We start from the raw sequence: 24,034 nt of genomic DNA on the forward strand, positions 1-24,034 counted from the left end.
AGCCTGGCATTTCACATGATGTACTCTGCATATAAGTTAAATAAGCAGGGTGACAATATACAGCCTTTCCCAATTTGGAATCAGTCCGTTCCATGTCCAGTTCTAACTGTTGCTTCCTGACGTGCATACAGATTTCTTAGGAGGCAGGTAAGGTGGTCTGTTATTCTCACCTCTTTAAGAATTTTCTACAGTTTGTTATGATCCACACAAAGGCTTTAGCATAGTAAGTGAAGCAGATGTTTTTCTGGCATTCTCTTGCTTTTTCTATGATCCAGCGGATGTTGGCAATTTGATCTCTGGTTCCTCTGCCTTTTCTAAGTCCAGCTTGAACATCAGAAAGTTCTTGGTTCACGTACTGTTGAAGCCTAGCTTGGAGAATTTTGAGCATTACTTTGCTAGTGTGTGAGATGTGTGCAATTGTGTGGTAGTTTGAACATTCTTTGACATTACCTTTCTTTGGGACTGGAATAAAAACTGACCTTTTCCAGTCCTGTGGCTGGAAAATCAACCCAGAGGCCATTCATTGTTTTCCAACTGCCTAAATAGTGTCTTTCTTTCCCTTCTGGCCCAAGATCTAGTTCAGGATCATATACCGTGTTTAATTGTCATGTCTCTTTAGGCCCTTCAGTTTGGAACAGCGCTGAATATTTGGGGCCCTTGATATTTCCCTGTCTTTTTATGGCCTTGACTTTTTGTTCTTCTGAGATGTTCCTTAACTTCTGTTCATTCAGTAGTTGCTTGTGTGGGGACTGTATACATTGTTGACAGGAATACTATAGAAATGGTTTTGTTCTTAGTGTATCTCTAGGAGACACAGTGTGTTGTCCCACCACTGACTCTGTTTAACCTTGAACACCTTGTTAAGTTCATGTCTGCTGAGTTGCTTTATTATACAATCATCATTTTCCCTCTTGTAACTGGTAAGCCTTTTGTGGGAGGATTTCCAAGACTTTGTTGATGTTCTATTCCTCCTCAGATCTCTGCCCACCAGCCTTTGGGTCCACTGATGACTTGCTTGGATCAACCACTTCTATGAAGGCTGCCACCTGCATTTATTAATTTTTTTTTTACCAAAAATTTCCTTTCTTTCATGTATTTGTTCATTCACTTATTGATGTAAATAAATAAAGTCATTTATTTATTTATATCAGTATACCTATGGATTTATATTCCTATTCAGTAGATTTTATAAGTTATTGTAATTTCAGATTTTATTTTGACACTTAAATTGTCTTGTATTTGAGTAGTGGGAGCCCCTTGAAGATGGCCCCCATCTTTCTGACACATCCCAGCCTTTGAATATTTCCTTACTTTCTGGCACATTAATGAGTTCTAGACTCATTTTGTACTTTTCCTGACCCAACTCTGGAATCATTCATTTTCCCTAGGAATCCTGATTTCTTTTAATGGAGGTGGTATCAGAAACCAAGATTTTGGTACTTAATATGCTCATTTCTGCTGGAGTGTCATCACATTTAAGGCAGACAGAGCTAGGAAATACTTATATATATGCATTTGAATATACATATTTATATACACATTTGAATATCTTTCTTCATCTAACTATGTATATATATTTAAAAGAAGAACTGACTCATTTGAAAAGACCCTGACGCTGGGAAAGATTGAAGGCAGGAGGAGGAGGGGACGACAGAGGATGAGATGGTTGGATGGCTTCACTGACTCAGCGGACATGAGTCTGAGTAAACTCCGGGAGTTGGTGATGGACAGGGAGGCCTGGCGTGCTGCAGGCCATGGGCTCACAGAGAGAGTGGGACACAGCTGAGTAACTGAACTGGACTGCTGTTCCGAAGTTCACACTGATGGTCCACGTTCGGCCCGCACTCCAGCGCTCTCTCCAGTTGCCCCTTTGCTACATTTTCAAGTCTTGTCTTCAGCGGTGAGAGGTTGGCTCCCGTTATCCTTGGTGCGTTTACTTATTTGCTCAGTCCCCTTGTGGTTGCCAGTCTCTCTGCCCCAGGCTAGTTGTTTCCTGCCTGCCACCTCAGGCCCATGCCATGGCGTCCACAGGGCATGCTGTCAGGTCTGAGCTAGGAAGGGAAAGAAAATTCTCATTTAATTTTTTTATTTCCCTTATTTAATTCAAACAAATTGTCAGAAAGGTGTTGTCCCTAGTTTTAAAGGTGTTATCCCATAGGATAACAATGATGAAATTCAGAGAGATGTGTGACTTTGGATGTATTACCATGTAAATAACAGATACTTTGGATTCAGATGTGCCTGATATTGAAGCATCTTCTTCCTCCTGTACTGACTGCATAACCAACTTCCTGAAAATTTTTGGGACGTCAAAGTGTCAGAATTTAGTGTCATACAGATGGTAGTTGAAGCAGTGGTTGTGACTTGTACTGCTTATGAAGTGTGTGTAAAGTTAGGATGAAGGCCACTGTGAGGGCCCCTCCAGCATCATGTAAAGGATAAGAGCTCTCAGAAAAGAGAGGAGAGTCCAGTTGTGTAGGGGAAGGTGATGGAAGAAGTTAGTGTAAGGTGTCAGATGCTACAGAGAGACGTGCGATCCAAAGTGCTTTGAGTTTGGGGAAGGTTGTTATGACTCCGGATCTCCCTGGTGACTCAGTGGTAAAGAACCCAGCTGCCAGTGCAGGAGATGCAAGTTTGATCCCTCGGTTGGAAAGATCTGGAGAAGGAAATGGCAATCTACTCTAGTATTCTCGCCTGGGAAATCCCGTGGACACAAGAGCCTGTTGTGCTACAGTCCATGGGGTTGCACAATAATTGTACATGACTTAGTGACTAAACAACAGCATATTATGACCGTAGGTAATTGGTTTTCAGGTGTTCAGGCAGACCAGTTGTATCAGAATCAAGTGAGCTACTGAATAAAAATACGAATTCCGCAGGTTTCTTTTCAGACTGCGTAGAGTTTTTAAAGGGTGGGTGAAGAATGTGGGGGTCATCGCCCAGGAACCCTGTCTAAATGCTCTGCTGCTGCTGCTGCAGTTATTCTAAGGCACAGCAACGCTTGAGATTCACTGTAGCAGACGAGTTAGGGCAGAAGGGTGTGATGATGAGAAAGTGGAGAGGAAACCAGACATAGCAGTGAATGTAGGCTAGTTGACACTAAGAAATTTGGTCATAAGGGGAAGAAGGAAGATCTCTTAGGTCATAGAGGAATAGGGAACAGAATCAAGAAAAATATCTTATTTTTTGGCTGTGCCACTTGTCTTGCAGGATCTCAGTTCTCCAGTCAGGGATCAAACCCAGGTCCTGGCAGTGAAAGCACCAAATCCTAACCACCAGACGCTGTGGAATTTCTGAAAAAATGTCTTTTCTTTTAAGATTCAGTTCAGTTCTGTTGCTCAGTTGTGTCCGACTCTTTGTGACCCCATGAATCACAGGACGCCAGGCCTCCCTGTCCGTCACTAACTCCCGGAGTTTACCCAAACTCATGCCCATCGAGTTGGTGATGCCATCCAGCCATCTCATCCTCTGTCGTCCCCTTCTCCTGCCCCCAATCCCTCCCAGCATCAGAGTCTTTTCCAGTGAGTCAACTCTTCGCATCAGGTGGCCAGAGTATTGGAGTTTCAGCTTCAGCATCAGTCCTTCCAGTGAACACCCAGGACTGATCTCCTTTAGGATGGACTGGTTGGATCTCCTTGCAGTCCAAGGGTTGAGATTACATGCACCTTAATATTTCGGGGGGATTAAAAGAAAGAAACTGTAGTAATTATTTGAAAGATAGATAAGAGAAACTACATGGCAACAGCTACTATCAAAGAAATGTCCTGAATGAACTTTGGTAGTCATCTGAGCCAACTCCCTATACGCATTTCAAATGATTGACATCTTATAGTGAGTTCTGGAGTTATTCAGGGGTCATTGTTAGTTTTGCTATTAATTAAATATGTGTATTGCCCTTTTGTTAGACAATTGTTAAGTATGGCTACTTCATTCAAATTTCAAAATAATATAAAAAAGCATATAATTAGAAGTCTCAATACTACTCTTATCCCTGTCTCTCCCTTCCCTGCGCTCTATAGGTAACCACTTTTGTTTTTGTATATTTTACCAGTGTTTATGCAAAGAGAAATAAAATACAAATGTAAATTATTGTTTTCCCCTACCTTTGTATGTAGATGATAGCCCACTATATTAATGTTTTATATAGTAATTCTTTCATTTAAAACATACCTTGGAGAGCCTTTGACTCAGTATACAGAGAGCTTTCCACGTTTTTCCTTGCTTATTTAAATACAGTGACATGTTCTGTTGTGTGGGTATACTCTTAGGCTGCTGCTGCTGCTGCTGAGTCACATCAGTCGTGTCCGACTCTGTGCGACCCTGTAGATGGCCGCCCACCAGGCTCCTGTGTCCCTGGGTTTCTCCAGGCAAGAACACTGGAGTGGGTAGAGTAGGCTAGCTGATCCTAATTATTTAAACTTTTACTCTACTCTAGTTTTTTAGATTCTTTTACTTGTGTAACTCATTTACTTTCACCTCTGTATGGACTGGAGCTCCTATGAGGCATTTTGCATCAGTGACCAGCCTTACTTTCTTTACCTGAAGTCCTCTAATGCCTCCTTGGGCTTCCTTGGTAGCTCAGCTGGTAATGAATCAGCCTGCAGAAGGAGACTACAGCTCAATTCCTGGCTTTGGAAGATCCCCGGGAGAAGGGATTCACTACCCAATCCAGTATTCTTGGGCTTCCTTGGTGGCTCAGACGGTAAAGAATCCGTCTGAATTTTGGGAGACCTGGGTTCAGTCACTGAGTTGGGAAGATCCCCTGGAGGAGGACATGGCAACCCACTCCAGTGTTCTTGCCTGGAGAATCCCAGGGACAGAGGAGCCTGGAGGGCTCCAGTTCATGGAATTGCCAAGAGTTGGACACCGAATGGCTAAGCACAGCACAGTGCCCCTTTGGGTAGGCTTTCAGACCTTGTGGCCAAGCAAAAGACTTCCTTTGTAAAGTAATTAGCCTCCAAGTAATATAAGTAAATGAAAAAATAAATAAATAAAAAGACTTCCTTATTTCTGTAGGTTAGATGAAAAAACTCAGTAACTTATCTTTTTATAAGAAGAAAAAGACAAAACTAATATTCCTTGAACTCTACCAGATGTTTTAATGTATGAGATCACATTTCGTTCTCCTACCAACCCTATGCAATAGGTAGTGTTGTCTGCTTTTTATAGATAGAGAAGCTGAGGCTCAAAAAGCTGAGTTGTCTAGACGTCACAGCTAGAAAATAAGAGATTTAGGTTTTGAAAGTAGGTTAATTTGAGTACTGAACCTGTGTCTTTTCTGCTGCTGCCCTGTTTTCTGTCTCCTGTTTTTGAATTCGTGAGCTCCAGTATATAACTGGGGCTCTGTGCTGTGCTATAAGCCTTTTCTCAAGAACCATGAACTAGGACGTGTTTCCCTAATGTGTGTTTCTGACGGCTGGGGTGCCACCTGCTTATCTGCTCTCTACAGCTCGGGCTTCGCTTGCCTGGGTCACTGCCTATTGCCTGGTACTGTAAAATGGATATCATTTTCTTACCACCTGTCTGGATTGCCTCTCATCATCACTGTTCAGTTTCCCTTTCTGCCTCATAGTGCTGTCTTGTAGCCCTATCACCACTTGGCAGGATGATGCTTGGGCATAACTTATGAAAGGTCATTTTTTGAAAGGTCATTGTGTCTTATCTAGACTTTTATCATTGTCTACTTAAGGTGCATTCTGCCATTGGTGTTGCCCTTTTAATCCATCCTCTATATTACTACTAGAGTGATCTGACATGCACATCTGACCACTTTATACCTCTGCTCAGAATTTTGTTATTTCCTTTCTATCTGCTTGTAAAGTAAAATCTAAACCCATATTCAGCCCCTTGTCTACCTATTTAAGCCTTTCTACTGGTATTACCTGGTACTTATAATGCCTTGAATGTGATACGTGCTCATTAATATAGACTACTGGTGGCTCAGACTGTAAAGAATCTTCCTGCAGTATGGAGATTGAGGTTCGATCCCTGGGTCAGGAAGATCGCCTGGAGAAGGGAATGTCTATCCGCTCTAGTATGCTTGCCTGGAGAATTCCATGGACAGAGGAGCTCCATAGTCCTGGTGGGCTGCATAGTCCATGGGGTTGCAAAGTCAGACACAACTGAGTGGCTAACATTTTCACTTTCAGTTTTCACTCTTCAAGTGAATAGAATTTTCCAAGGAGATTAATATTTCGGAAATTTCAGTCCTTAAAATAAGTTGGTATTCTTTTTTTTTTTTTTTCTGTTTTCTTTTTAAGATACTTCTTATTGAATGGAAATATTATAGAATATTTTACAAACTTCAAGAATTTCCAAATTGTGTAGCATGCCCAATCCATACTTGAGTCAGTCCTGGTGACTTACTATACTATACAGTCTACTAGGGAAATGGGGAATCTTCAGTGGAAAGGGTTTTGTGATTTGGAACAGTTCCCCCAAGTGATCTGATATTGTGACCCACCTTGCATCTGGTTATTTTTATGGTTTTTGAACTACAAAAGTTTTTGTAATTAATTTGGCAGCCATACTTGACCTGTACTGATGTTAGGTTGTTTATACATTTGTTATTCCCCATAGAGTGAACATTCTTTTTTATTTTATTTATTTATTTATTTTTTTAATATGGAACGCTTCACGAATTTGCGTGTCATCCTTGCGCAGGGGCCATGCTAATCTTCTCTGTATCGTTTCAATTTTAGTATATGTGCTGCCGAAGTGAGCTGAACATTCTTTTTTAAAAAAAATATTTATTTCACTGTGACGGTTCTTAGTTGTAGCTTGCGAGCTCTTCATTTTGATGTGTGAGCCTCTTTAATTGCAGCATGCAGGCTTCTCTCTAGTTGTGGCGCCTGGGTCCAGATGCCCACTCCATGGCATGTGGGATATTAGTTCCTTGACCAGGGATTGAACCTGCATTCCCTGCATTGGAAGGCGAGTTCCTAATCACTGGACACCAAGGAAGTCCTTAGAGTGAACATTCTTAAGGTTTTCCAAAGAAATTTTAATAGCAGTGTGGCTAATATAGACAGACCCAACCAAGAATGTTACTTAATCTAAGATAGCTGTGTAATATCACCTCTTTATAATTTAACTCTTCTGAAATTCAAAACACTTCTGAAAGTGTTCTGAAACCAGAGGTTTCGGATACAGGATCTTAGACCTGAAGCAATTTTTATTACTACCAGTTTCCTAGCGGATAGTGATAAATGGTATTTTTTTGTTTTATTTTGTTTTAATAGTTAAACAATATTTAACTAATTTAAGTATTTAAAATAGTTTTCTAACTATTTACACTTTACCTAATTAAGATAACTTTAATTAGAATATCTTTTTAGTGATAGTGTAGCTAGGCTTTTAAAAAAAGTTACTGATTTAATTTCTTATTGAAAACATCTTATTAGGTTTTTTGTTCGTTTTTTTGATAGGGTCTTAATTTTTTTTTCTTGCCAGTTTGTAATATTACAGACATTAACTTGTTTTTCTGTTAGTGCAGTAGCATGCTTATGACATAGTCTAAGCTTTTTGTATCGAACACATCAGTAGGAAAAGAAGCAAGGTGAAAATTCATGAACTTGTCGTGTAAGGGAGGTGACTGTGTTCTTTTGCCCGAAGTCCTGTCTTACTTAGAAATACAAAAACGGAGGTTTTTTGCCACGGCCACCAAGGCCCTACGTTACCTGTAGCTCCTGCTCTCTCTCTGACTGCTCTGCCTGTCTGCTTTTCTCAGCACGCACTGGCTTCTTTGCTCTTCTGGGAGCAGACCTGTGTGCGCTGGTCTCTTTGCTCTTCCAGGGACAGGCCTGTGTGCTTCTTCATCAGGTCCGTGCTGTTCTTGCTTCTGCCCGGAACACATTTCAAGGCACGTGCTCCAGGCAGAGTATCCATATGACTCCCTCTTGCACTCCCTTTCAAGTCTGCCAAAAATGACCTTCTCAGTCATGCCTCCCCTGAGTACTGCATCTAAAATTGCTGTCTGCTCTAACATTCTCTGCTTTCTACCATGTAACTTTTTTCTTTGCTCATTAGAAAGAAGCTTCATAAGGGCAGGAGCTTTTACCTTCTTTTATTTGTTGATATAGTCATGTTGCTTCCCTGTATCTGGCAAATAATGGGACATTCAGTAGTTAATATGAATAGGGAAGGGTTGGGGAAAGTAAAGAGTAACATTAATTATCTAACATATAGACATTTAATTTGAGGCTTTTATTTTTTTGTAAATTTCACAAAGTTTTATTGGTGAAATAAAAATACAGTAATTGAATATAATATTTTGTTATATGTGGTCTAATAATGAGAAGAGTGTAATTCTTTTTTATAGGACAATATTTACCTTCGTTAAGGTTCAAAGTTAGGGTCCCCTATCATTGGATCAATTGAGAATGTTCATCTGTAAAAATCATTCTTACCTTGTGACCCCAAAACAGTGAACAGGTTTGGTCTGTGGGCCATAGTTTGCTGACCTCTGGACTATGTGATCTTTGCCCAAATTAATGCAAATTCCTCGACAGTACTGTCTTTAGTATCTTTCCACCTACAGTGGTTGCTGTTCCTCTGATGAATTGTGTTCCATCCAACTGGGTTACTGTTGTTTCTTGGATATTGGTTTTGGAGGCTTTTAATAATACTGTTTTAATTCTGGTGTTAACTAGAATATTTTAATAAAAGCATGTGCGTTTCCAAATTTCTTCTTAAAAGTCAGTTTTTAGTATTTAGAGAGATATTACCTAATGATGATGATGATAATATGGCTAACACTTATTAGAGACTTCTGAATGTCAGGTACTGTGCTAAAGGCTTCTTGTTATCTCATTTAATCCTCATAGCAGCTCATTTTATAAATGAGGAAACTGAGGCGCAGCAGTTTGGCAGCTATCAAGGTCAAAATGTAATAGGGATTTGAGCCTTGAAACATTCTGATTTCTGAGCCCACAGTCTTATTCATCAGTGTTACTTCCCATAGTTGGTATTTTTTAGTCTTGACCCCTTTGCAGGGGCCCTTCTCTTTTAATCTAACTTTATTTGTGAAAGACTGATAATCAGCTCTTTACAACAAACAGAAAGGACCCATGAAAACATGAGATAATAAATAGGATTGCATGGTGGTATTAGATGTAAAGTCAGTAGTTTTCTAACTATTTACGCTTTACCTAATTAAGAGGTACCTTTTATATCATGTTCTTGATAGCTTCTCTTTTATGCTATTCTATTTTGTTAAAAACATTGGTGTTTTTTTTTAAATTTTGTAAAAATAAATTTTATTGGAATATGGTTGCTTTACAGTGTTACATTAGTTTCTGCTGTATAGCAGTGTGAATCAGTTATACATATGTCCCCTTTTTTATGGATTTCCTGCCCATTTAGGTCACCACAGAGCAGTTAGTAGAGTTCCCTGTGCTATACTGTAGGCTGCCAGTGAAAGTGAAAGTCGCTCAGTCGTATTTGACTCTGTGAATCCTACAGGCCAGAGTACTAGAGTGGATAGCTGCTCTGTTCTCCAGGGGATCTTCCCAACCCAGGGATTAAACCCAGGTCTCCCACATTGCAGGTGGATTCGTTACCAACTAAGCTACCAGGGAAGCCTGGGTTGCTATTAGTTATCTGTTTTGTACACAGTTGTGTATATATGTCCACCCCAATTTCCCTATTCATTCAGCCCCTCCCCTCTGTTTTCTTTCCCACCTTGTTGTCCCTACATTTGTTCTCTACCTCTGTGTCTCTATTTCTGCTTTGCAGATAAGTTCATCTGTATCATTTTTCTAGATTCCACATAAAAGTGGTATTATATGATCCTTGTTTTTCTCTTTTCTGACTGACTTTTCTCTGTATGGCAGTCTCTGCTGCTACTGCGAAGTCACTTCAGTCGTGTCCGACTCTGTGCGACCCCATCCCTGGGATTCTCCAGGCAAGACCACTGGAGTGGGTTGCCATTTCCTTCTCCAGAAACACTGATGTTTGATCCACTAATTTGATTTCATAGCCTGTGAGTTTCAAATTATAGTTTGAAACATTTCAGTAAACATTTATATGCTATAAACTCTATTGTTTGTGGTCAGTTACAAAGAAAACTACTTTCATGAAGTAGTTGCTTTCTAAAGGAAGGATCAAAACTCTAGAGCCCAGCATTATCTCTTTTTTCCATCTAAAAGTGCTCTACATTAAACCCCTAGCTAATATTCATTCATTTTTCTGAATGAATAAGAGGGGAACACCGGAGCCCCCCAAATGATACCACATGGACTACATGACTGGCCCTTTTTAGACAAGAAAATATTTTTTTCATTGACTGTTGGTACTTATGAAGGATTGGCTCTATTTTTGGAAATTTACAAAATGAAGAGGGGAAGAAAGGGGAAGAACTAGTGGCTGCTGAAGTTGTTTCTAGTAGTTAGGTAATGAGCTACAGACAGAAGAGAAGTAGTTCTTGGAGCCACTGGGACAGTTTGTTTACATCTTTTTTTAGTATTACTGTTTCACTGAGTTATTTAAAGTCTCTTTCCCAACTAGACTGTGAGCTCATTGAGGGCAGAGATCTAGATGTATGTGTGTGTGTGTGTGTGTGTGTGTGTGTGTGTGTGTATTTATATCTCCAGCATCTAATGATGTGTCTAGTAACTGGGAGCTGCTGACATGTTTACGTGAGTAAACAGGTGCATTGAAGGCACAGGATTAGGGAACTCTTCAGGGGCCTGTGTATCTCACAGACACACAGACACATGGTACTTTAAATGCTACAATGTGTAAATAGGATAATGAGATATAAAATATTAAGTAACAGAAAATGAAAAGCTTCAGGGAAGTAAATTTGATACACAGAATGGTTCCAATTCAATTCCTGTGTTCATAGTTCACAATGAATATCATGTTGTACTTCAGTCTTCTTAGCAGGTCAGCAGCAGTTGAATAAAGGATATACAAAGCATGTGTACATTCTAAGTCACTTTACTAATGTCTGACTCTTCGCAACCCTATGGGCTGTAGCCTGCCAGGCTCCTCAGTCCATGGGATTCTCCAGGCAAGAATACTGGAGTGGGTTTCATCCTCTCCTCCAGGGGATCTTACTGACCCAGGGATTGAACCCGTGTCTCTTGCGTCTCTTGCATTGGCAGGCAGGCTCGTTACCACTAGCGCCACTTGGGAAGCCCGGATACACAAAGGACATTTGGAAAATGCTGCCTGTACATCAGTGAATCAGTTTGCACGTCCAAAACTATTGTTAACTTTGACTTTTTTCTCCTTCTACAGAATGCCAGTATTATAGCTCATAGTTTTGATAGCACTGTCCTAAGATGATTAGTTTTATATTACCAGCTTCAGTTCAGAGGACTGAGGGAGGCTTCACTGAATATAGTGTGTTATAGCAGTAAGCTAAGTTATTCAGTCCAGTACTTACGGTACCAACATTTTAATTTATAGTTATATCCAGAGCATCATATATAAGAAATTAAGATTATAATAAAGCATATGGTTCATTGGAGAATATTGTATAGAAAATGATAACTGTAAGGGATTGTCAGCTATCCAGAGAACTTTTTGTGAGTGGTTAATTGCTTCATAATTTTGGATAGCAAAGGTGTTAGTTTATCTGCTTCTTTTTTTAAGTGTGAAAACAGAATTTGGAAGGCGTTTGCTTTTACTTTTTCCTCACAACTTTTTTTTTTCTACCAGTTTTTTTTTTTCCTACCAGTTTATTGCTACCAACCCATCTCCCTCCACCCTCGTGCACACATGCTCAGTCATGTAATCCCATGGACTTCAGCCTGCCAGACTCCTCTGTCCATGGATTTTTCCAGGCAAGAATACTGGAGTGGGTTGCCATTTCCTGCTCCATCCTCACAACTTTTTATTTTGAAATATTTCAAACTTAGGGAAAAGTAGCAAGAATAGTATATTGAACACCCATGTACCATTCATATAGATTCACCAATTGCTAACAATTTGCTACTTCTGTATTTATATATTAAAAATTTATGAATTATTTAAAGGTTGCAGATATCATGATCATAACACTTTACCACTAAAAATTCTATAGCATGCAAACATGAATCTCCTAGAAATCAATACATTCTATATAACCAGGTGATCACACTCAAGGAATTTAGCACTGACACAATACTATAGTCTGAAATACATTCCACATTGAGATTTCTTCAATTATGTGCCTATGTAACATATGTTTGTGTGTGTGTATGCATACATCCATATGACTTTTTTTCTCGTTCATATTTGGATCAAGGACTGCACATTGCGTTTGTTTGTTACATCTCTTAATCTGCAGTGCTTCCCCTCCCTTCTTCTACATCCCCTCTTTCTTCTCCCTTTTCCCTCACCTTCCTCACAGTTTTGAAGACTCTAGCAGGTTGTTTTGTAGAGTGTCCTCAATTTGGATTTGTCTGATTGTTTCAATTTTTTTCATGAGTAGATTCAGCTTAAACATTTTTTGCAGGAATAGCACATAGGTGCTGTGTTCTCGTGTGTGACGTGGTGCCTGTGACAGTAATTTTGGTGAGGATAAATTTGATCATTGGATGAAGGTGGGATTTGACAGATTTCTGCATGGTAAAGATACATTTCCCCCTTTGTAATTAATAAGTAATCAGTGGGAAAGTACTTTGAGATTATATGTGTATCTTGTTCCTCAATACACCCAGTGATTTTATTATTCATTGATGATTCTTGCCTGAATCAGTTACGGTAGTTGTAAATGGCAGTTTTCTTTTTGCATTATTCTACATTTATCATTTGACATTATTCTACTAAGAATAGTTTTTTCCTCCCTCACTTAAAAAAATTAGTATCAGTTTAAACCTGTGTGTTCTTGTGTTATTCAGAGTGTTATCTATTCATATTATTTATTTTGAAACACGTTGTCTCATTTGACTGCTGGCAGCCCCTTTTAGTTTCCTCTCATGGTTTTTCATTTTTTCCCATCAGGTTTTGAGGACTTCTTTACTTACTGGCACCAAATATTGATATTTTAGCCTGACCTTGTATTTTCTTTGTTCCAGCTCTGGAATCAGCCATTTCTCCCTAGAAAGCCTGGTTTCATTTAGTGTGGAGTAGTACATAGGCAGTATGTATGTTCAGTGTTACTGGAATATTTTTACTTCTAGTTTCTAATAGTGGACAGAGATAGCAAATAATATATAAATTACTTTTTTTGGAAAAAATTTTAATGGAAGTATAGTTGATTTACAGTATTGTGTTTCAAGTGTAGAGCAGAGTGATTCAGTATATTTGCAGAGTATACTTCATTATAGGTTATTACAATATTATGAGTATAATTATCCTTGCTGGCTATCTATTTATATATAGTAGTTGGTATCTCTTTTTTTTTTTATTTCAATCATTATGATTTTATTTTATTTTTTTTCCATTTATTTTTATTAGTTGGAGGCTAATTACATCATTACAGTAGTTTTTGTCATACATTGAAATGAATTAGCCATGGATTTACATGTATTCCCCATCCCAGTCCCCCCTCCCACCTCCAGTTGGTATCTCTTAATCACAGAATCCTCATCATTGAATTTGTTAGCTATGGGTTTGTCATAAATAGCCTTTGTTATGTTGAAGTGTATTCCCTCTATACCAACTTTGATTAGTTTTTATCATAAGTGGATGTTCAATTTTGTCAGATGCTCTTTCTGTATCTGTAGATCATCATGTGATTTCCGCCCCCCCCCCTTCTTTTTGTTAATGTATTACATTGATTTGTGGGAATTGAGCCATCATTGCATCCCTGGAGTGAGTCCTGTGTGATCATGGTATATGATCCTTTTTATGTATTGTTAAATTCTGTTTGCTAATATTTTGTTGAAGATTCTTGTATCTATATTCACCAGAGATATTGGCCTGTGATTTTTTTTTTTTTTTTTGGTAATGTCTTTGTCTGGTTTTGGTATCAGGGTAATGGTATCCTTGTGGAATAAATTTGGGAGTATTCCCTTCTCTTCAGTTTTTTGGGATATTTTGAGATGGCTATGGATTAGCACTCTTGCCTGGAAAATCCCATGGACAGAGGAGCCTGGTAGGCTGCAGTCCATGGGGGATGCGACTGAGCGACTTCACTTTCACTTTTCACTTTCATGCATTGGAGAAGGAGATGGCAACCCACTCCAGTGTTTTTGCCTGGAGAATCCCAGGGATGGGGGAGCCTGGTGGGCTGCTGTCTATGGGGTTGCAGAGTTGAACATGACTGAAGCGACTTAGCAGAAGCAGCAGCAGCAGCAGGAATTAGTTGTTCTTATATGTTTGGTAGAATTCCTGTGAATCCATTCAGTCCTGGGCTTTTGTTTGCTGGGAGTTTTTAAACTAATTGTTTCACTACTAGTGATTGGTATGTTTGGATTGATTCAGTCTTGGAAGATTGTATGTTTTTAGAAATTGTACTGTATTTAGAAATTTATCCATTTCTTCTAGGTTGTCCAATTCATTGGCATATAAATATCTGTAGTGTTTTCTTATGTTTTTTTTGTATCTCTGAGGTCAGTTGTAATTTTTCCTGTTTCAGTTCTTATTTATTTAGGCTCTCTTTTTCTTGGTGAGCCTGACTAAAGACTTAGCAATTTTATCTTTTCAGAAAATAAAAAATAAAAAAACCCGGAGCTTGGTTTTATTGATGTCTTTTATTGATTTTTATTTTGGTCTACATTTATTTATTTCCTGTGATCCTTACTATTTCCTTCCTTCTGCTATCTTTGGATTTTGCTCTTTTTATAAGTAACTTAGGTTGTTTATTTGAGGTTTTTTTTTGTGTGTTTCTTGGGGTATCCCTAAACTTCCTTCTTAGAATTGCTTTTCCTGTGTGCTGTAGATTTTGGAAAGTTGTGTTTTTATTTTTATTCATCTCCAGGTAGTTTCTGATTTCCTCTTTGACTTCTTCATTGACCCAGTAGTTTTTTTAATAGAATGTTGTTTAGTCTCCGCTTGTTTGTGTTTTCCCATTTTTTTCCCCCTCTGATTTGTAGTTTAATACTGTTTTGGTCAGAAAAAATGCTTCCTATAATTTCTGTCCTCTTAAATTTGTTGGGACTTGTTTTGTGGCCTAGAATGTGATCTGTCATGGAGAATGTTCCATGTGTACTTCAAAATAATATGTATTCCACTATTTTCAGATGAAATATCCTATAGATATCTACTAAGTCTGGTCTTATGTGTCATTTAAGATGAATGTTTACATACTGATTTTCTGACTGGTTGATCTGTCCGCTGATGCAAATTGGGTGTTAATATTCTCTACTGTTATTGTATTAAATTGTCAGTTTCTCCATTTATGTCTGTTAATATTTGCTTTTAGGTGTTCCTATACCAGTGCATATATGTTTGCAAGTGTCCCATCCACTTGTGTTGATCTGTTCATTGTTAGGTAACGCCCTCATTTGTCTTTGTTACAGATTATTTTAAAGCCTGGCTCCCCCAGCTTCCTTCTTGTTTCACTGGTTGGGACACGCTTTTCCATCCCTCACTTTCAGCCTTTGTGTGTCATTGGCTCTGAAGCGAGTCTCAGAAGCAGCATATAGATGGGTCATTTTAATCTAATCAGTCCCTTATCTTTTTTCCTTTTTTTTAAAATTTAAAGTAGTTTGTATTGCATTATAGTTGCTTTGCAATGTCATGTTAGTGTCAACTGCATAGCAGAATGAATCAGCCATACATATACATATATCAACTCCCTTTTGCATTTCCCTCTCATTTAGGACTCTACCGTGCTTTAAGTAGAGTTTCTGTGCTATGCCGTATGTTCCCATCAGTTATCTATTTTACACATCTCCCGATTCCTCCCATCCCACCCCTTTCCCCCTTGGCATCTATACATTTGTTCTCTATGTCTGTGAGTTTATTTCTAATTTGCAGCCAAGGTCATCTATATCATTTTTTATAGATTCCACGTATATGCCTTAATATACTATATTTGTTTTTCTCTTTTTGACTTATCAGTGACCTTCACTCTGTAGGTCAGTCTTCCTGCCTTACTTCACTCTCTAGGTCTATCCAACCCCTTATGTCTTTTGATTGGAGTTTTATTCAGTTGACATTTAAAATGATTATTGTTAGATAAATACTTTTCTTGACATTTTTGTTATTTGTTTTCTGCAAGTTGTTATTCTCTGTTCTTCTTAGTATAATTTCTATCATTGTGATTTTATTTTATTTAGTGGTATGCTTGTGTTTTCCTTTCATTCTGATTTCCTGTATCTATTGTAGGTTTTTGATTTATGGTTACCTTGGGATATATATGTGTTGACATACAACTATATCTACTTGTTTTAAACTGATAGTTATAGAAGTTCAAACACATTCTAGAATATCTACATTTTTAACTCCCTTTCCCTACATTTTGTGTTTTTGAGTTCATATTTTACATCATCATATTTATCCCTAAACAGTTCTTTGCAGTTATGATTGATTTCATAATTTTTGTCTTTTAACCTTCATAATAACTTATTTAAATAGTTCATCCACAACCTTTACTATATATTTGGCTTTTCTAGTGGGGTTTTTCCTCTCCTATAAATTCTTCTTGTAGCTTTATCTTTTTCACTTAGAGAAGACCCTTTACCGCTTCTTTTAGAATTGATTTAGTACTGATGAATTATTTTAGTTTTTGCTTTTCTCTTCTTCAATTCTGAATAATAATCTTGCTGGGTAGAGTATGGTAGGTTGTATATATTCCCCTTTCTGCACTTTAAATATATCATGCTACTCCCTCCTGGCATGCAGAATTCATGCTGAAAAATCAACTTAAAACCTTATTGGGGGTTTCTTTGTATGTGACTCTGTTTTTCTCTAGCTGCCTTTAGAATCCTCTTTGTCTTTAACTTTTGCCATTTTACTTACAATATGTCTTGGTCTCTCTGGTTTTCTCTTTTTGGGATTCTGTGCTTCCTGTACCTAGATATCTGTTTCCTTCTTCAGGTTCAAGAATTCTTTAACCATAACTTCATCAAATATTTTCAACCTTTTTTTCTCTCTCTTCTTCTGGACCTCTATAATGTGGCTAGCATATACTTAATAATGTCTTAGAAGTTCCTTCCTCATTTTAAAAAAAAAATGTTTTTGTTTTTGCTCCTCTGATTGAATGATTTCCATTATTCTATCTTTCAGAGTGCTTATGGTTTTTTCTGTATCACCTGGTCTGCTGTTAATTTCCATCTAGTGTATTTTTCATTTCAGTTATTGTGTTCTTCAGCTCTGACTGATTCTTCTTTATACTTTCTGGTTCCTTGTAAGATTTCTTACTGTGTTCATTTATTCTTTTCCCAATTTCCGGCAGCATTCTTACTATGAATGCTTTATCTGGTAAATTATTTCTTTCATTAGTTTTTTCCCTTCTTCTTCTTTTCCAGGGTTTTTTCTCATGGTCTTTCATTTGAGGCAAATTTCTCTCTTCTCATTTTGGTAAACTCTCTGTGTCTATGGAATTGGGTGTAGCACATTATCTGTCTGGTCTTGAAGGAGTATATTTACGTGGGCGTGTCCCTATACACTCTGCAGATACCCTGTGACTTTGGTAGGAGAGCTGGATCTGAAGTGAGCGTGGGTCACATGTTCGCTCAGGGTGGACTCACAGCTGTCATCTTGGTAGGAGGAGAGACTGGAGATGAAGGTGCTGGAGCTATTCCCAGGTTTGAGCCAGAGCTGTGCTGAGTGGTTGTCACTGCTCTCTTGGGCACAGAGTCACGTCCTAACATGCTGGAGCAAAAGCCCTGAAGTCTGGGTCCAAGGTGGTTCTGTTCCCTTTAAGTGTGTTCTCTCTCCCCTCTCAGCAGTGGGACTGTCGTCCCCAAGGGGAACAACACTAGAGCAAGAGTGGCTGGTATAGGCCAAGTCGTTTGCCAGGATGGACACAGTATGCCACTCGGAGCTCAAGACAGCTCCCCGTCAGTTGTCTCCATTAGGATCAGCAGTGGTTGCACTCTCCCTATTCAAGTGCAGTGTCTTGTCCAAGCCAACTCTGTCACCTCCAAGTGTGCACTATCCTTGACAATGCACACTAACCTTCACATTGCTGCTGGAGCTATATCTCACAATACTGTGTGAGTTCTGGTATGACTGCCCCCCACCCCCACCCTCTGAAGTTTTTAACTTTTAAAATTATCCACATTGAGCCTCAAACTGTTCATCAGCTGAATCCAGCCTTTCCTACCTGCGTGCTGGTTTCTGTGGCAGTTTCTGCTTCAAATCTTTGCTCCCATAAGCTGTGACTCTCTGTTTTTACCCATCTCTCCAATCTCCAGTTTGCCCTGTGTCCTCTCTTACGGATCTAGGAACGGCTGCTGATTTTCCAGTCTGTTCTGCCTTTTTTTACTTGTTAGGACACAATGAGGACTTCCGAGCTCTTTACATGTGGAACTGGAAATCACTGCCAGTCACTGTCTTTTAATTGTGAATTTTACTTGGCTAGGTCCTCTCTGTCAACATGCTAAAGCTATTTTCCTCTATACAATTTTTATCCATAGAAAACATTGACATTTACTCCTAGCTTTAATCATTTTGACATGAGCAGTATGATGTCAACAGCAGTTATTGAATACCATCGATTTGAATTGCAATTTCTTTTTACTATTAATTTTTGCTTATTAAATTTCTTAGTACTTATTGCTTACTCATATTGAAGAATTCTATAGAGTTGTGTTTATTTGTAGTATAGTTTGTTTCCTTTATCCATTTGTCTTTTGAAAGAGGGAAGTTTTATGGATTTTAAACTGCAAATTTTTGAATGTCTGAAAATGACTTTAGCTTTATTCTTTCACACGAATGCTAATTTTGAGGGAATATAATTCTGTTTCATATGATTTTCTTTCAGAACTTCAAAGCTACATTTCACTGTCTTTTTTTTTTTTCATTTATTTTTATTAGTTGGAGGCTAATTACTTTACATCATTGCAGTGGTTTTTGTCATACATTGAAATGAATTAGCCATGGATTTACATGTATTCCCCATCCCAGTCCCCCCTCCCACCTCCCTCTCCACCCGATCCCTCTGGGTCTTCCCAGTGCACCAGGTCTGAACACTTGTCTCATGCACCCAACCTGGGCTGGTGATCTGTTTGACCCTAGATAATATACATGTTTCGATGCTGTTCTCTTGAAACATCCCACCCTCGCCTTCTCCCACAGAGTCCAAAAGTCTGTTCTATACATCTGAGTCTCTTTTTCTGTTTTGCATATAGGGTTATCGTTACCATCTTTCTAAATTCCATATATATGTGTTAGTATACTGTAATGATCTTTGTCTTTCTGGCTTAGTTCGCTCTGTATAATGGGCTCCAGTTTCATCCATCTCATTAGACCTGATTCAAATGAATTCTTTTTAATGGCTGAGTAATATTCCATGGTGTATATGTACCACAGCTTCCTCATCCATTCGTCTGCTGATGGGCATCTAGGTTGCTTCCATGTCCTGGCTATGATAAACAGTGCTGCGATGAACATTGGGGTGCACGTGTCTCTTTCAGATCTGGTTTCCTCGGTGTGTATGCCCAGAAGTGGGATTGCTGGGTCATATGGCAGTTCTATTTCCAGTTTTTTAAGAAATCTCCACACTGTTTTCCATAGCGGCTGTACTAGTTTGCATTCCCACCAACAGTGTAAGAGGGTTCCCTTTTCTCTACACCCTCTCCAGCATTTATTGCTTGTAGACTTTTGGATAGCAGCCATTCTGACTGGTGTGAACATTTCACTGTCTTTTAGCATCATACATAACATGCCAAAAATGATACAATACCAGTTTTGGGGGGTTTTTTGGTAGGCAGTCTTTATTCCCTGTTAAGTTAAAAAATTGAGAAGCAAACATCTGTAGTCTTAAGATTTCTAATTTGCTTTTGCTTTCCTAAGAATAGTTCTATTAGAATTAGTTTGAATTTGAGGATAGTTAAGATGAAGGGTATAGTTATATTTTAAAAAATCCCAACTAATAAACTCCCATTTTCCCCCCAAATCGTAAGCTTAAATAAAAGCAAAGCCCCTCGGAGTCAAATAACCTTCCCTCCTGTTGTCATCCTCCAGTGTCTTTTTAATGCTTGCGTCAGTGCATAATGGCCAGTTGCCTGGGGTAGCATATTCTCCTTCCTCCTTTTTGACTACGCCTGAATTTATGTATTTTGAGTTGGAATATAGCTTCCTCAACAATTTGTTTATTGTCTTCTTAATGGACAGTTCAAAATAAAGCTCCTCCTCCAGGCAATTGTAATTTTAGTTTAGATGATGAGCTAGAAATGGTGTCTTCTTTTATACCTACAATTCCTATCCAGGTGTTTCAAAATTTGTAACTACTTTTTAACTGTTTGTTGAAAACTATGTAATAACTTTGTATATTTTTATATAAATAATTTGTATCTTCAACTATCCCTTTATTTAGTTAATTTTTTTTTTTCCAACTTAGACCTTGTGTGGACAGTAATGACCTCACGTTTCCGATTGCCTGCTGGCAGAACCTACAATGTACGAGCATCAGAGTTGGCCCGAGATAGACAGCATACAGAGGTGGTTTGCAACATCCTTCTTCTGGATAACACTGTACAAGCTTTCAAAGTTAATGTAAGTATTTTATGTCTTTTTAAATTTTGATATTTTGGTTATAAACCTGAATTTATTGTAAGTTTTAAAGCTAAAATTGTTTAATTATGGTACAGTTTGAAAAGCCTTATTCAGTGAGGAAAGTCTTGTTAGTTTGGGTTTGTAACTATCAAATACACATTCTAAATTCAAATTGGGTCTACTAAGAGGTTGACAAGCCAGCAGTGGATTATTAGTGGAGCACATCAATAGTATGTGGGTGCATGCATGTGTGTGTGCTCAGTTGTATCTGACTGTAGCCTATGAGGCTCCTTTGTCCTTGAAATTCTTGCAGCAAGAATACTGGAGTGGGTTGCCATTTCCTCTTCTAGGGCATCTTCCTGACCCATGGTTTGAACCTGCATCTCCTGTGTCTCTTGCGTTGGAGGCAGATTTTTTACCGCTGAGGTTTTTGTAAATGTGTTTGAAAGTATGACAAAGGCATTCCCCCCCACCCTTTTTTTTTAAATTTAAATGATTTCAAACCTATAGAAAGGTGAAAGAATAATATTATGAATACCCACCTACCGTTTTCCTGGATTGACCTGTTGTTAACATTTTGCTCATTTCATCTTTCTTTTTTCTGTCTGTATTTTCCTAGTCTTCTGAAAGTAGGTGATACACTTTACCTGTGTTTCAGGAGCCTACTGTGTTTATCATTCAGTCGAGTCCTGCTCTGTGATCCCATGGACTACAGCCCATGAGGCTTGCCAGGCTCCTCTGTCCGTGGAATTTGCCAGGCAGAATACTGGAGAGGGTTGCCACTCCCTTCTTCAGGGGATCTTCCAGACCCAGGGATGGAACCTGGGTCGCCTACATGGCAGGCACATTGCTTACCATCTGAGACACCAAGAAAGGCAGCCTAAGAATCTCATGAATTACTGCTATACCATTATCACATCCTAAAATTTAACATTATGAAAACAGTAGTACCTAATACATAGTCCATGTTGAAACTGGAATTCCTCATTTCCACATCTCCAGGATAACACTTTGATCTGCTTCCTGCTGTGTTACCCAGGTATTTCCAGACTTTGTAACCTTTACATAATATAGAATATTAATCTTCAGAATTCCTCCCTTTTGTAACAGCATGGATAGACCTTATGCTAAGTGAAATCAGTCAGACAGAGAAAGGCAAATACGGTGTGATTTTACTTATATGTGGAATCTGAAAAAAAACCTGAACTCAAAATAGTTTTGGCAGGGCCAAGGGATGGGGAGGTTGGGGAGATGTGGGTTAAGCTTCCAATTATCAGATAAGTAAGTTTTGGGGAGCTAATGTACAACATGGGGTCTAATGGTAACAGTACTGTGTTACATGCTTGAAAGTTGCTAAGAGAATGAATGTTAAATGTTCTCACCACGTACTGTGTTTATGTTACATTTCCTATCTGACATAATTTTCTTGTTGTGTACTTTAGTTGATAATAGTTCTGTATTTTTCAATATAGCAATCAGCATGCTATCTTCTTATTCTTTGAGGAAGACATATGTTTGGTATATTTATTTTATATATGTTTATATTTAGATCTTTTTAATATGTTTTATATACTTAAATATAATTTCTAATAGAGTTGAGTATATTACTAGGAACTTTCTCTGTCATTAATTTAGGATATCAGAAAACTTATGAGAAACAGTATGAGAAATTGACTGTTGGATATGTAATATATTTATTCCTGTTGGTGTCAGGACTGGAATCATTCAGAGTATCAGAGTTGCTTTGCACTTTTATTATTGATGCTGCATATTTTAATCTATGTGAACAGTTCTCTTGTTATGCAATTTATAGTCTATGCAGTGGTTCATGATAGCCTGCACACTAGTAGAAGAGCTTAAACTTTGATAGTTATTCTTTCATGTCCATTAAGTACCTCTAAGTCTTAGAAATCCCCATTGTGGACAGTTCCTAGATTCTCCAGCATCTCTTCACTAGAAAGGAGAACCACTCAGTTTTGTTTGGAGGTTACCAGTGAGTGTAACATCTTAGTTGTTGGAGCCATTACTTTCCCTGAAGATTTTTATATCATAGGTAAAATATTCATTGTTGCCAAAGCCTGCTTCTTTTTTCATCTGATATTCATCTCATCAAAGTTTTTCCTTTATATTTTTCTGAGAGAAAATGTTGTGCTAAAGGAGTTGATAGAACTTTACTAGTTCTCTTTCTCTATGTGGACATAAGCTCATTATTGTTGCTTCAGTTTCAAGTTCTGTTTTCATGGCCATTCCTTTTACTGTAGCTGGCCTACAGATTTGTCTCTGTCATGCCCTAAATTATCATCAATTTACCAAAAACATGTTTCTGTTAGAAACTTTAAAATATATAGTATCTGTACTATAAAAGCAGAGACGTTATTTACTGACCAAGGTCTGTCTTGTCAAAGCTATGGTTTTTCCAGTAGTCATGTATAGATGTGAGAGTTGGACCATAAAGAAAGCAAAGGACCTTAGAATTGATGCTTTTGAACTGTGGTGTTGGAGAAGACTCTTGAGAATTCCTTGGACTGCAAGGAGATCCAACCAGTCAATCCTAAGGGAAATTAGTCCTGAATACTCTTTGGAAGGACTGATGCTGAAGTTCCAATACTTTGGCCACCTGATGCGAAGCCGACTCACTAGAAAAGACCCTGATGCTGGGAAAGATTGAAGGCAGGAGGAGAAGGGAATGATAGAGGATGACATGGTTGGATTGCATCACTGACTCAAGGGACATGAGTTTGAAAAAGCTTCGGAAATTGGTGATGGACAGGACTGGCATGCTGCAGTTCTTGGGGTCTCAGAGTCGAATAAGGCTGAGTGACTGAACTGAACTGAATCCGTATTATACATGGATTGATTTCAGTCTATGATGATTTCCCCCTAATTTTTGTTTTTATTTTTACTTTGGTAGAGATGTTTAGCAGTAACCTGTGTGACAAGCAGGGTTTCTGTAGAACCAGCCTGTTGCAAATATTAGGACTGTGCAAGAAATTACCCCAGAACTTCATGGCATGTTTATTATCCTCAGGAATTCTGTGAGTCAGGGGTCCAACAGAGATGATTTATACCCGCTGCTGCGTATGTTGGACTTCAGTTGGAAGACTCAAAGGCTGGAGGCTAAAATTGTTTGAAGTCTAGCTCACTTGCATAACAGTTACCTCAGACCTTAGATGGTCACCTGTATGTGACCTATCTGTGTCCTGAGCTTCTTTATAGCACAGTGACTGACTTCTAAAAGTAAGCATCCTTAGAGAGAGCACCAGGATGTGGCCACATTACCTTTTCTAATCTGGCCTTGAAAGGCACATAATGTCAGCTCCACCATATTCCATTTGTCAAGACTATCACAAAGTCACACTTGGGATCAAGGAAAGGGAAATAGACTGTCAGTTGATGGAAAGTAGCAAGGTTCTAAAAGATCACGTGGGGTCAGACAACTGCTGTAGACTCTTTGGGGAAAGTATAGTCTGCCAATGTGTCCCTCTGGTGGGAG

At 38.5% G+C, this 24,034-nt stretch overlaps 1 protein-coding gene and 1 non-coding gene across 7 annotated transcripts in view; one reads left to right on the plus strand and one right to left on the minus strand.

Annotated features, from left to right (window-relative positions):
- The window catches only part of PTPN4 (protein tyrosine phosphatase non-receptor type 4), a 189,491-nt gene that overhangs the window by 13,221 nt on the left and 152,236 nt on the right, over nt 1–24,034 (plus strand). For all 6 annotated transcript variants that reach the window (XM_020914513.2, XM_020914514.2, XM_020914511.2 and 3 more), the window contains exon 2: nt 20,387–20,541. In XM_020914513.2, coding sequence (XP_020770172.1) covers nt 20,404–20,541 — 138 coding nt within the window. In that variant the 5' untranslated portion in view covers nt 20,387–20,403. The remainder of the gene's footprint in view (nt 1–20,386; nt 20,542–24,034) is intronic.
- LOC139038144 (U6 spliceosomal RNA) lies at nt 6,619–6,723 on the minus strand. Its single transcript, XR_011491087.1, has one exon. It is a non-coding gene; the product is annotated as a U6 spliceosomal RNA (small nuclear RNA).

The sequence above is a fragment of the Odocoileus virginianus genome, chromosome 13 (assembly GCF_023699985.2).
Source record: "Odocoileus virginianus isolate 20LAN1187 ecotype Illinois chromosome 13, Ovbor_1.2, whole genome shotgun sequence".
In the NCBI taxonomy this organism is placed as follows: Eukaryota; Metazoa; Chordata; class Mammalia; order Artiodactyla; family Cervidae; genus Odocoileus; species Odocoileus virginianus.